A 14,518-nucleotide genomic window follows, 5' to 3' on the forward strand; every position below is an offset into this window, starting at 1 on the left:
GTTTAGATGGGGACGGTGCACAATAGAAATGTAGTCTTCTTTATAACAAGGAGAGATGTTTCGCACCGGGTTACAGCAGAATTGCTATAACGGACTCATCTACCAGCACAGAATGTTAAAAGTTTGCCATATCTGAGGTTTGGGCAACAATCCAGTTTATTCCAATAACAAACATGTCCCTTAGGCTTCATAAAAATCACAGTGACTGATATCCCCTCGGGGTGGTTACACTTATTAAATGCAAAATGAGCCTGCTAAGTGATTAATGAAAGAAAAATCCACTGGTGTGAAAACAGCGTTCTGTTCAAATTCCCCTCTCCTTCATGTCTCAGGTGTGATTCGTACGATTGAGACTTTGGATCGTGAGACAGCTGCTCACTACTGGCTCTCTGTCTACGTCACTGACCTGGGAACGGAGCCTCTCATCTCCTGGACACACGTGTTCCTGGAGGTCCTGGACGTCAACGATAACCCTCCAGAACTGTCCCAGCCGGTGTATTTTGCGTCTGTCCAAGAGAACGTGGCCAACGTCAAGTCTGTCATCCAGCTGTCGGCCACAGATGTGGACACATCCTCTGAGGAAAAGCTCTCCTACCAGATCCTGGAGGCTCATCGGACATTCTTTGACATCCATCCTAAAACTGGTAAATAATAGAGCATGAAAAAAAAATGTTAAGAGGAAACGATTAAAAGCAGCACTAATGTTATTACGTAAGCCTGCTGTTGCTTCAAACGAACGTGTGAAGGAGGGTCGAGATGCACGTGCTGGCCAGCTCCAGTTTGACATTTCATGATGATGATCAGGTGACTTTTCATGGTCTAATCACAATAATTTAGATTAAGATGTAAAATTATCACAGCACTGAAACAAGGCCATGTCTGCTCAGGCATCTAAACATGAACTCTGCTTGATCCTCAGAGCTCGATTTGCTCCGTCTCCTCCTGTATTGATCTGCATCGTGATTCCATCACTGCGACACTTTGAAGCACGTCATTTCCGACAAATGTTTAATATATGCAGGCGCATGCACCGCCGCAGGTTTGAGCAGATGAAGCGATGCAGAACCAACCTGGGCGTGCCACAGGGAGGGTAAACCTGAAAATAACAGTTCTTTAGAAGAAACTGTTTCGTAGGTCACTCACAAACTCACTCATCTGTGCTCTGAAGGATGTTGGGAGATCAACCAACACAGCAAGAACAGACAAAAATGCCTCTGAACACCACCCCCCCTCGGGTGTCTCATCTTTTGACAACCGAATCACCTTGTGCAGACTTTGATGTTCAGGCAAATGAGTGCAGCATTAGCTCTGAAGCTACGAGCCGCTACAAGCCCTGCTCTCCTCTTGTAATCGCCAGGTTGCTCTGGTGTTTGTCCACACCCTCGGGCCAGTATACTGAAGGATTAGGGAGGGTGAGGGTGAGCCGTGTTCATAGAGAAATGTCACACAAAGGCAGGTGGGGTGGGGGTGGGGGTGGGGTACAAGCGGAAAAGGTTGAGTTAAAACCACGGCTTATTGTGCAAAAGCAGGTGTATTTGATATCCAGTGACTGATGCTTCCAGGATGAAAAGGGTTTTTTGGCTGCGTCGCTGCAGATGACCTGAACCTTACTCTTATTTGGGTTTCTGTAAACCTCTGAAGGGTTTTCCTGGGGTGGGAAATTAAAATATTCCTGCAATTTGAAGTCACATAGCTTGAAAATATGCAAAACGGACGGAAAAAAAACACCCTTGGACAGGAAAAATTCCATCATTTTTCATGAGTGAACGAGGAAAAGAAAGAAATCTGATATCTAAATAGTCAAAAGCATGCAGACACCAAAGTCCACACATCATAGTTTTGGACAGCTTTTCAGTGGGATTTAATTTTATACTCAAGAAAGTACTTCTCCGTTATGATTAGTTCCTACCAAATGTATATATTGGAATAGATCTGTCCTATTCCCTGTTTTTTTTTTGTCAGTGTGACAACTGTGCATCAGTAGGCTACATTTACTGAGGAGGCCACAGAGGGACGTGAAAGTGAAACTACAGCAGATTGGAAGTATTTCTCACTTGCTACTTGTTCATTTCATTCTCTGGCAGTAATTCTATTACAAAGTTAGGAAAACACTTCTTTAAGTCAAGTTTAATGTTGCCCTATAAATATATCTATTTATATAATGTATAGTATAACGTAAAGAAGTAATGTTACTTGATGTTGTCGTCAGTACTTCATCCATCTTCATCACCTTTTACTGAGCAGTACGTTGAATTTCACCGTGAACCTGCTACCATTCAAGTTCCTGCAGCCAAGTTGTTGCTGAAAGTTTTAGTTTGTAGTTTATATACTCATTTCTTTTGAGTATAAATTAGTAAATTCAACTTTATTCAGCGGGAGCAACTGTTGCAACTGTCATCGCGAAACAGTAGATGCTGAAAAACGTCTGGAATCATCATCCACAGGTGAATCAAGTCCATTTAAATGAGAGAGATTATGTTCCGTGCTGGTAAAACAAGATATTTCAAACATGACCCACCTTGTCTGTCTTTCCCAAGCGAACCCTCCATCAATAACCAAATAGGTGAGTGTTGTCAAAGGCTCCTGCCCCAACAGGATGGGAATGACTCATGAATCCGCGCTGGTTTCTTTCTTAACCCGGCTGGAACCTTTGTACTGCGTGATTCAACCACAAAATATTAGTTGATAAACGATCAAAAAGAAACTAAATCGAGAAAGAGAATTCTGGCCCAATCTGTTTTTATTGAGTTTGTCTTTGCTTGGAAGAAGTTGTTGTTTTCCTCCAACAGCAGGTTTGAGCAGAAACCCAGGGTGCGCCAAATGACCCAAAATTACTGTGTCCTGCGTTTGTTCGTTTACAGAGTTTCATTATGGGTTTCATCGAAGAGGCTTGTTTGTTTGCGAGGCCGGGCAGGTCCCGATGTGCCCACTTCAGCGTCTACTGTAATTCCTCAAATTATTCTAGAGTCTTTGACAGCTCTGCAAATCTGTATTAGCTTTTATTGGTACTTAATTAGGCAAAAAAAAGAAAAAAAAAGAAGTGAGAACTGATCATAAGTGGCAGTAAAAAGAACGAGTGAGAGAGTTAAGAAATTATCAAGAGAGTCTGTGGGTTATCGTGCACAGTTGCAGCCCAGCTAAAGTCACAGCTCGATTAACAAGCAATGCAAACGGTGAGCTTTCTACACGTCCGCCTTGTTCATTAAATACCAAACAAGTGAACCAGCAGAGTCTCTGTCGAAGGGCCCACTCACATTCAGAGAAAGAAAAATAGAAGTTTGAGTCCTTGACTGTCTCAAACGGTTTCGCCAGCCATGATGATGCCCCCTTGACTGTGCACCCGGGGCCCTGAAAACTGCAGCGGGCCATGTAGCGTGCACAGAGCACCAGACCTGACTGGGACTGGCGGAAGTGTCCACAAAGTATAAGAAGAGTTCAGCCAATCACAGCCCTGCATTTGATCCCTTGTGCTTCACCCAAATGATCAAACCTGAGCGATATCCTCACAAGCAAGGCTGCAAGTCTGCATCAGCACAGGCCAGCATCACTATCTATCATCTCGCTGCTGCTCCTCCTCCTCGCTCTGGCTGCCTCGCATCGCCTCAGCGTACTTTGATGTCGTATCTGCTGCTTCTGCTAATGGCCGTAGTGACACACAATAGAACATCATTTTACAGATTTATATTCGTTTATAAATTCCTATTACGCACAAAGATGCCTTGAACCGAGCAGGGTTTATCGGAGATAATAACGGATGGGTGGGAGGCGGAGCCGGCCCTGTCTCAGGCTCTCTAATGGTGGGTGCTGCTGCGGCCCTCCATCCGTCTGAAAACACAAGTCCTCCTTGTCAGAAGTGCTGCAGTTATCACAAATCAACTGTGAGTCGAGTGAAACGGGTCGAGAGTTTTCCTTCGCTGACGATCTGATAATGAACAGGTTCTTTATGGGCGCCTGGGTGCCAGTTTGGAGGATTAACCTTTAAACAATTTGTTGCTGCAATTAGTGATGAATCAGGCTGTCTGCGGCTCTTTTCATGGGCTCGTTTACACACACGACCTGATTAGCATAGATTTGTTATTTAAGAAGTAACGCTCAGCATTCTTAGCTCACGCTTCCTCTTCCAGGAGGATGCAAGCCTCCTCCTGCAGTTCTAATATGTAAGAGCGATGTTTTTACAACCATTGTGACCCTGATAGGTTATTACTCGCACGTATAACTCAAGATGCCTCCCTTGAAATCGAGCCTTCCAAAGGAATCAGAGTAAAATTGAAAAGCTACAATCTGGGGGAAGCAGGTGTAGAGTAGCGGACTGGCGGCGAATCCAGCGAGCGAGACGTGTAAACAAATAAACCGGGTCCTGACACGCCAGACAACTCTGTTTATCTTCAGGTGGGTTTGACAGCAGTCCAACACGGCTGAGGGAAAACAGACGCCGACTGCATCCCCGATTCCCACGTCAGCACTAATGACAAAAACACACTTTTTAATGTGTCCCACCTGTCCTAATGATGCCCTCCCAGCAGGGCTTGTTTGCTGTGCTGTAAAAGTGCTGGACAAGCCTCAGCAGGGTCCTGCAGGCCACTCGTGGCCCCCCGAGCTGCATCTGTGGCTGGTGAACAGCTCCTGCACCTCTAAACACCAAAGTGTGTCTGCTGCACTGATTTCTGCTTCCAAATCTACTTTGCAAACCTCGTTTACCTCTGTGGAAAGAAGACACGATGGATGGTGTCACTGTGGTTTTTTTACAACTTTGTTCTCCTGCAATTTCAAGTGCTTCATAAATATTCAGCGAAGCTCTGGTGATTATCTTTGATCATAAAGATAGTACTGGAATTCTAATCGTTTCAGAGTGAGACATGCTAAGTGCCGGGACTTGAAAGCTCACTGGAGGTGTGAGCAGGGGTCGTTTTAGTGCTGGAGCCACCCGCTCAAGGCTCCGTCCTTGTAGACGAGCGGGGGAGGAGGGAAGCAGCACCAACGGTTTCACAACTTGAAGCAGTAAAGCCAATAAACACATATTGACAACTGAGCATAGCCCAGAGCAACAGGTTCCTCACAATTACTGACATGAACAAAGAGTAGACCCAAGGAAAAAAGTCTGCAGTCACTGCGAGCAGCAAATAAACGACACAACTGAAACACTACAGGCTGTACAAGGTGATTTATGGGCATATTTTCCTCCACAGTTTTATAGGGATAGCTCACCTGAAACAATCAGAGCCTCTCACGTCAGAGGAAAGTGTTTGTTTTGCAGTAATTAAACAGATAAACATGTCACAGTGTTGGGCAGGTGGTGGTGGGGAGGGTGGGGGGGGGCGTGAAATGGGAAAACCATCACCTTCATTTATCAGTTTCCCCGGGAAAGCCTGGGAAGGAATTTTGATGAGGAAAGATTCATGAGAACATTTTCTGAAAATTCCACCGGATTGCGTTACACTTCGGCGTCGCCTCATTAATACCAAAGTTTAAAGATGGGCGCTTCCCCCTGCTGAGCACATGCGTGACCGCAGGAAGTCAGACGCAGCAAATCTGGCAGATGTGGAATGTAAAGCGACCTGAACATAGCGACCTGAACATTCACAGCCAATCACATCAGACCCACATGAAAGGATATTTTTGCTTATTGTTTTGTTGTGAGGGGGATCTCACACACACACACACACACACACACACACGCTCTTATCAAAACACTTCACACCTGACCACTGCTATTATCCAGTCAGCAGGGTTAGCAGCCTCCCCTCCCCCACCTCAGGGTCACTGCCTTTGCTGCTGAGGCTAATAGAGACACAGCTGACATCATCCATCCAGATTAAATGCGATGAGGTCAAAATCTTTTCTTTTTTTTCTCTCTCATCACCTTCAGGAGTAATAAAATCAAATGTGTGCCATAGGAAACACAAGGCATGATTCTTTGTCATTCATTTGAATTCTGGCATTTCCAGCGGGAGCGCGTGACAAATACACGCCCCCAGCAGGAGAATCAGTCACGTGAAGAAGAAAATAAAACCATAACTCACGCTTGAAGCAACAAGAGCCTTGATAGAAATGTAGAGTGAAAGTCGGAAGTGTCCGAAGACAAATAAATATATGTTTCATTACTTTATAATTCAATATAACGTTGAATTCTCCGTTTTGTTTAAGATATTTTATATTTTATTCGTCTATTCAATCTATTTTGAAGTAGCAGATTTAATCATTTTCACCACATAACTCCCTGTATTATTTTATGTTACATTTGATTTTTAAAACATCCCCAAACCAACCAACCAAGAGCCTCATGACCTATTTTTCATTTAATCTGTTAAAAGTCTAGTTTACCCGAGAAAAACATGCTTGTATGACGTACGAAGCAAATGCATTTTCCAAAAAGAACACACTTGTCAGAACACCTGAACGTATTTTAATTTAATCTTTATTAATTCAGTTTGACAAACTTGCCCCGGCGGTCTGTCAGAGTCCTCAGCTGAATGTTCAGGCGTGATTTCAGATCCAGTTTCCCAACAGCTGCACAGTCACAGGTTCCCAGCAAACAGCTGCTCCAGCGGCTGTGACCTGTCAAACCACGTGGATGACGTCCCTTATCAGAGAAAACCGTAAGAATCACTGACACAAACTGGTGATTCACTGAGAAAACAGTCGTCTGACTAACCTGCTGGAAACCCTGCAAAGGACGAGGGAGGCGAAGTCTCAGTTGGGAAGTGTCTGCAGGTTCGTTGACGGGCTGAGTTGAGTTGGTTGTTCTGAGCTGCTCTGTGCTGACGGGCCTTAAGATGGTTGTGTAACTTTGGGAATTAACAAGAGAAGCTAAAGTCTTGGTCCTTGATTTAAGGAGAGCTCAAACACAGACACAGACACACACACACACACACACACACACACACACACACACACACACACACAACAGCAGAAACAACATCCATAAAGCAGCTTCTGTTTGCTCAGGTTCAATCATATCGCTGTTTCAGCTCTGCGTGCCAAACACACTTAAACACACACGCACGCACACACACACACACACACACACACACACACACACACACACACACACACACACACACAGTAGAAGACCATAAACACACTTACAATAACAGGAGCAGTGTTTTTGTTTGGCTGTAATTAGCACTCTCACTTCTAGGGAATCTCACACACACACTATTGACATTGATTGTGTGTGTGTGTGTGTGTGTGTGTCTCTCTCTCTCTCTCTCTCTCTCTCTCTCTCTCTGCAGGTGTTATCAGCACTCTCTCAGCGTTGGATCGGGAGGATAAACCAGAGCACAGCATCGAGGTGAGAGGCTTTGAGCTCCAAACTATATTTTTCTCTTCCTCTCTGATTGAAGCCAAGAAAGTTAAACTAATCTTCCTGTTCTCTGCCACTGTGTTTCTCAACCACCGGATCGTGGCCCATGGGTTTGCCACGATCACCCCCTGTTGGGCCATGAAACCCCTCCAAGTCACAGCTTTAGGGAATTAGAATGTTGATCTAATATTATGATTGAAATAGAAAGTCTATAATATTATAATCCAAAATAATTGGAAAACCAACTGTAAAAAAAAAAACATTAATTAGAAGTTCATCAATATATTCTGATGCATTTCGAAGAATTGCTGTAGAAAACTGCAAAATTTGTGAGGTTTTTTTTAATCGATAAGTTGTTGTTTTTTTCCCCCATTTTTGAAATGGAGTAAATGCACGATAAGGGAAACTCTTATTTTGAAGAAGCTCCGATGTGGCAAGCTGAGGTTTCCGAACTCATCTTTTTCAGTGAGTTCCCTTCTTTACTCAACTGCCCGCCATCTCCTGGCAGCATTACGTTGCCTATTTTATTCCCTCCAAACCAGCGCGTGCAGTCACACCCAATGCACTCTTCCTTTTTTGCAACGTTTCCACAGTTTGCTGAAAATTCACGTGGCAATAAAGGAAATGAGAAGCTCAGTTTGGAAAAGCCAACAGTTCATGTTTGGCTGCGGTGTGACTAATAATGGAAAAGTTCCTGAAGCGAAAACCAGTAAGGCTCCGATCTCACATAGAACTACTTTCTTTCTGCGTACAGTAAATACAATCTGAGTCACAATCACCATGTTTCATAAGTAATAGTACAGTATGTGGAGGTGTAATAGTACAGTATGTGGAGGTGTAATAGTGCAGTATGTGGAGGTGTAATATTGCAGTATGTGGAGGTAAGCTTGACGCTCTCAGGGCTGAAACCTTTTCAACTGCAGCAAAATCCTGCGAAAAGAATGTTTTGCACATCATACTTGTGTTTCAGTTACATAAAACCAGTCACGACTGATGGAAAATCCCCTGTTTAACACACCAGTAAAGTGGGTCTATTGTGTTGTCTTATGTATTTTATGTCCTTCCTGTGGTTGAGTGCTGACATGTCAACATTTGTTGGATATTTCACGAAGCTCCTATGAAGTTTAATGACAGGCTAAGATAGGAGTTAAATCAAAGGGGACTTCTGTGCCATGCTTGAAGGTTTTTAATGGGCCATACGCTGGCTGCTGAAACGAGCTCTAATAAACCAACCGCATGAATGATGGCCGATGAACGTATAGATTTGCCATTTTTTTCCGTGTATTGTCTTAGCAGCAAGGATGTCAGCGGCAGAGCCTCGGGGAATCCCTGAGAATGCGTCTGCATGCTTGCGTGCAACCTTTAATTAATTACAAGGTCATGACACTGCGGTAAAAGTCCCACGTATGCAGCCACCAAGGACAAACGATACTGTGGTTTGATCAGAAGTACAATTAAAAACTGGAATGAACAATGTAAGTAGTAAACACGTATGGTAAACTGTGGGATGTGTCTTTAATTAGAGGGCGAGCACGTGTCTCCACTAACGAGAGATGCTTGGCAGCTGAAGAACTCAGCCAAACCCAAACTGACAGACCCACATTCAAAAAAAAAAAAGAAATGGTTCCTCCTTGGCCCAGGCCACACCCCTCCACAAAGTTTTGTTGGAAATCGACCGCATAGTTTTTAGAGAATCCTTCTAACGGACAAACAGCAGCGATCAAGTAAGGACATTAAAGTGACAAATGCCCTCTAGTGGTCACGACAGTTATAACAACAGATGACCTCCATTTGTCGTTGTTTTTCTCCTGAGGCACGACTGGGCTGAACGCGTCATCACGAAAGTTTACTTGTTGATGGCACGTGTGAAGTTTACATTTCCCTTTATGTGGATTTCTTGGTGTATTAACCCTTGTTCTGGTTCCTTGGTAGGTAATCGTGTCAGATAACGGCACTCCACCACTGTGCTCAACCGCCACCGTCGTGATCAGAGTCCTGGATGACAACGACAACCGCCCAACATTCACAGACAAACTCTTCCACGTCAAGTTACCTGTACGGAGACACAAGGCGGGGAAACAGCAAGTCTGCAGGATGGTTGCCCATGACGACGACGAGGGCTCGAATGCCATGGTGACCTACAAGTTGCAAGGAGACCTGGATGAGAGATTTGAGATTGACCCGGTGACCGGAGTGGTGACATCACACGGTGACTTCTGGCCGGGGAACTATAGCATTCTCACGGTAAGACACAATTACAACGAGTGGTGTAGGAACAGTGTTGTGTTTCATACACACTCTGTCCAGAAACGTTCCATCGCAAATGTTCGACAATTCAGAATTTTACAATCAGAGTGTTTACAGGAACACATCAAGGACACCCAGGGGACGCGAAGTAGGAGGCCGCGTTCTAAGTGGGACACTTGTGGAAGTCAAATTATCACTGATTTGGTTGGGAGATCCTGCGCAGTCGGGCTGGATGGACTGACAGGAGGCAGGCACCTTGATAACACATTCCAACAAGCTCGACAGTTGTGCTTAATTTGCTGTCTGTGGAGGGTGTGGCCAGCGTTGCTAAAGGGGCTAAATTACCCGTGCGTAATGCCCGGTTCGGCACCTGCTCTGAGGCTGTTGAAGACTCTTGTGGTTGTCATCACGCTGCTTTAAACACAACACAATCAGCTGCTGAATACCTGTCTAGCCTTTCTGTAACACCCCTTTTCCTCACCTGCCCTCATACAGAACGAGCGAGCAGTTTTTCCTCTCATGTTCCAGGGAAGTTCTTTTTTTTTCCTTTAAGGGAAAGAACATAACGTAGTATTAAGTCTGTCTCTTATTCTCTGTTTGGTCCTAATAGTTAATAACGAAGCTGTAACTCTTAGAACACTTCTGTCATGTAATTAAGTGTTTGAGAAACTGAAATATTTAACAGGTTGTGCGTTGTAGGTCCTGGCTGCTTTGCTGAGCTGCGACCTGAGTGGACACCTAGCAGGATCAAACCTGGCCTGGTTTAAGAATGAATGTCCACATCAGAGAAAGGTGCAGCAGGGTGGAGGTGTGTCTGTAGTCCAACAGTAGGCTATCATGGTAGGGTGGAGGTGTGTTTGTAGTCCAACAGTAGGCTATCATGGTAGGGTGGAGGTGTGTCTGTAGTCCAACAGTAGGCTATCACGGTAGGGTGGAGGTGTGTTTGTAGTCCAACAGTAAGCTATCATGGTAGGGTGGAGGTGTGTTTGTAGTCCAACAGTAGGCTATCATGTTAGGGTGGAGGTGTGTTTGTAGTCCAACAGTAGGCTATCATGGTAGGGTGGAGGTGTGTTTGTAGTCCAACAGTAGGCTATCATGGTAGGGTGGAGGTGTGTTTGTAGTTCAACAGTAGGCTATCATGGAAGGGATGAGGTGTGTTTGTAGTCCAACAGTAGGCTATCATGGAAGGGATGAGGTGTGTTTGTAGTCCAACAGTAGGCTATCATGGAAGGGAGGAGGTGTGTTTGTAGTCCAATAGTAGGCTATCATGGAAGGGAGGAGGTGTGTTTGTAGTCCAATAGTAGGCTATCGTGGAAGGGATGAGGTGTGTTTGTAGTCCAACAGTAGGCTATCGTGGAAGGGATGAGGTGTGTTTGTAGTCCAACAGTAGGCTATCGTGGAAGGGATGAGGTGTGTTTGTAGTCCAACAGTAGGCTATCATGGAAGGGAGGAGGTGTGTTTGTAGTCCAATAGTAGGCTATCGTGGTAGGGTGTAGATGTGTTTGTAGTCCAACAGTAGGCTATCATGGAAGGGATGAGGTGTGTTTGTAGTCCAACAGTAGGCTATCGTGGAAGGGATGAGGTGTGTTTGTAGTCCAACAGTAGGCTATCATGGAAGGGAGGAGGTGTGTTTGTAGTCCAATAGTCGGCTATCGTGGTAGGGTGGAGGTGTGTTTGTAGTTCAACAGTAGGCTATCATGGAAGGGATGAGGTGTGTTTGTAGTCCAACAGTAGGCTATCATGGAAGGGATGAGGTGTGTTTGTAGTCCAACAGTAGGCTATCATGGAAGGGAGGAGGTGTGTTTGTAGTCCAATAGTCGGCTATCGTGGTAGGGTGGAGGTGTGTTTGTAGTTCAACAGTAGGCTATCATGGAAGGGATGAGGTGTGTTTGTAGTCCAACAGTAGGCTATCATGGAAGGGATGAGGTGTGTTTGTAGTCCAACAGTAGGCTATCATGGAAGGGAGGAGGTGTGTTTGTAGTCCAATAGTAGGCTATCATGGAAGGGAGGAGGTGTGTTTGTAGTCCAATAGTAGGCTATCGTGGAAGGGATGAGGTGTGTTTGTAGTCCAACAGTAGGCTATCGTGGAAGGGATGAGGTGTGTTTGTAGTCCAACAGTAGGCTATCATGGAAGGGAGGAGGTGTGTTTGTAGTCCATTAGTAGGCTATCGTGGTAGGGTGTAGATGTGTTTGTAGTCCAACAGTAGGCTATCATGGAAGGGATGAGGTGTGTTTGTAGTCCAACAGTAGGCTATCGTGGAAGGGATGAGGTGTGTTTGTTGTCCAACAGTAGGCTATCATGGAAGGGAGGAGGTGTGTTTGTAGTCCAATAGTCGGCTATCGTGGTAGGGTGGAGGTGTGTTTGTAGTCCAACAGGATGTCAGCCTCTCCATGGGTCCTCAACCAACGATTGATCCATTGGATTTGGGATTATTACAGAAAATCAGCTCTGTGGTGAGCAGACAATGATCATGAAAGGTCTTCTTCAGTCAGATTTTCAGGACTCTTCTATGGTTTTTGAAGTGTAGCTGCAGTCTCTAAAACCCGACGTCATGCCATGACCAAACCGCACCAAGGACTTGGTTGTGTTGTGTTGTCAGCAACCCCTATTTTCACGACACGTAAAAGCTTTGAAATTCACCAGTGTCGTATTTTCTGGCATCTTTTCTGTTGTAGAACAAAGTGCAAGGTGTAATAAAACATTGCTCTTCATGGCTCTCTGTGTTGCCTCCCGCTTGGCTTCTGGTCTGCGCAGGCGCAGTTGTCCATGTCTGCGGGTGGGAAGCTGGATGAGGGTACGAGTTCTCAGGTTAAGGACGGTGTTGTTGTGTCATGTCTTTCCAGATTAAAGCTACGGATCAGGGCAGGACGCCGCAGTCGTCCACAGCAAGACTCGACATTGAGTGGATTGCCCGCCCACCCCCCTCTGCAGAGCCAATCACGTTCGACGAGCCCCACTTCACCTTTGCTGTCATGGAAACGGAGCCTGTCACTCACATGGTGGGCATCATCATGACGGAGACGTATCGGCTGAGGTGGTTCGATATCATAGGTGAGGGGAGAGAACACACACACACACACACACACACACACACACACACACATGCAGCCAAGGTGTCGAGATTATGATTTAGCCAAGTATTGATTCAAGGCATCCCACAAATGAGGTTAATGATCATTTAAAAAAAAGACAACCGACGGATCACGGAGCAATCGATCAATCTAATACCATGACAACAAAGCCAGTACTCTACCTGGACCCAGACCAGAGTGATGGCCGCGTGGATCCGCCTCTGGATCCCTGCGTGTGACAGCCAGAATCCTGTAAACCAGCTCCATGTTAGGAGATGATATCTGACGCGCACCGCATTGCCATTTACAGCCAAGCGCTGACTCATGGCACAAACAGGAGAATAAAACAACAACAGCAGTTTACAACCGCCGTCCAGGTGTTTTCTTGAGGTCAGCAACGCGACACTGGATGATGTGACCAGATGAAAAATCTTATTTTTGTTTCTTTTACCAATTTCAATCTGCGAGGTTCCGAGGAGGTGCAGTTATTTCCTCAATCAGCTCTGTGTGACTTAGCCGTTCATGAGTTGTTTCGCCCGGCTTCCTCGCTCAAACACGTGTGGCTTCAACTCAAATGTTTCCAGACTAAGAAAAAAACAGTCCTTGAGTGGAAACGCGCCATGTTCAGTTGCTGCGTCGTTCACTTTTTGCTCCTGAGTTTGTCAGACTTTGTCTCATTTCAACTCATCTAGTGTTTTCCCCCCTGGAAACCTGCTGTCTGATCCTGAGCCGTTGCTACCCTTCGTTTGAGATGTCACGCTGGTGTTGTTGGTCCGGTTGCGTGAAGGTAAAATTCCATCTCGCAAAGCAACCTGGAGACAATCAACACGAGGAGGAGACAGTGAAATAAATGTAGGCAGTGTAGAAGAGCTTTTCCGTGGATATTTACGTTCTATTGATCCAGCAACACGCCTGCCACACTCAGGGCAACACTTTGACACCCTTTATACGGGTGAGTTAAGCTCAGCAGATGTGTAACTATCTGGTTTATCTTCTGACCCTCTTCACCCAGCATATCGACACTTGCATCTATAAAAGCCCTTGATTTGGCATACGTTCACGTCAAGTGCTTGCTGACGTTGCTACGAGAGAGCGAAAGAGGGGAAGGATTCTTCCAATACGGATGGACGGCGTCTCAGGTTAACAAATGTACCTGGTATTCTTCCACAAAGCAGCTCATAGACTGATAGATGAGTAGAGACAAAAGTGGAGGAGGAGGGTGAGAAAAGGCCTCGGTCTCTGCGGAATCAGCAGGACGCTTTCCCTCTGTGAGGATAAGTCAGCAGTCCTTCTCCTCTCATCGCCCGCCAGATCGCCACAGGCGGGACGGCTGGCCGTTCCGTTCCTTCTCCATCCCTCTGGTTGCTTTTCTCCTGCTGCCCTCTACTACCTAGAGCCAAACAGTAGAGTGACTATTTTATGGGAAATAAAAGGTGTAAGAACATTTTTATTTGATGTGTAAATCAGGTGTCTGACCCTGGAACTGTCTTGAAACTGGTAGGAAGACACGTCAGGCTTTGCTTGGCTGGGGTGGGGGGGGGGGGGGGGCGTGCAAACATAGATGGAGGTCCCTCCTGTTCATCTGGCAGTGCCAAACTGAGTCTTAGCCAAACACAGCAGAGCACAACAGACACACTCCGCCTCCCCAAGGAGACAACCAGTTGCCTTGTAGCTGCTGACGCTAGGAGTTGCGTCTGCTGACATTTGTTTATTACGTCGTGTCCCAAAGCGACTCCTGATCATCCTGATGAGACTTGCTGTTTGTTATCGCCCTAATTAGCTTTTTAAATTGTTTCAGAGCGAAAATAAACAGGCTCCCACTTTCATAAGACTTCCTGAAACCTGAGCTACTCTTTTCTGTGTCAGTGTCAAGCACCACTTAACTTGGATTTATCA

General features: G+C 45.5%; 1 protein-coding gene across 3 annotated transcripts in view; it reads left to right on the top strand.

The window, feature by feature from the left end:
• The window catches only part of fat2 (FAT atypical cadherin 2), a 101,236-nt gene that overhangs the window by 15,953 nt on the left and 70,765 nt on the right, over positions 1-14,518 (top strand). For all 3 annotated transcript variants that reach the window (XR_015118971.1, XM_086222332.1, XM_086222334.1), the window contains exons 3-6: positions 333-644; positions 7,233-7,291; positions 9,236-9,547; positions 12,395-12,602. Coding sequence is in view for 2 of the 3 variants with exons in the window: in XM_086222332.1 (XP_086078458.1) it covers positions 333-644; positions 7,233-7,291; positions 9,236-9,547; positions 12,395-12,602 (891 nt within the window). In the remaining variant the exon portion in view is untranslated. The remainder of the gene's footprint in view (positions 1-332; positions 645-7,232; positions 7,292-9,235; positions 9,548-12,394; positions 12,603-14,518) is intronic.

Source organism: Aulostomus chinensis, chromosome 13 (assembly GCF_037954235.1).
Source record: "Aulostomus chinensis isolate RoL2024-O1b breed Wild chromosome 13, RoL_Achi_v1.0, whole genome shotgun sequence".
Lineage (NCBI taxonomy): Eukaryota > Metazoa > Chordata > Actinopteri > Syngnathiformes > Aulostomidae > Aulostomus > Aulostomus chinensis.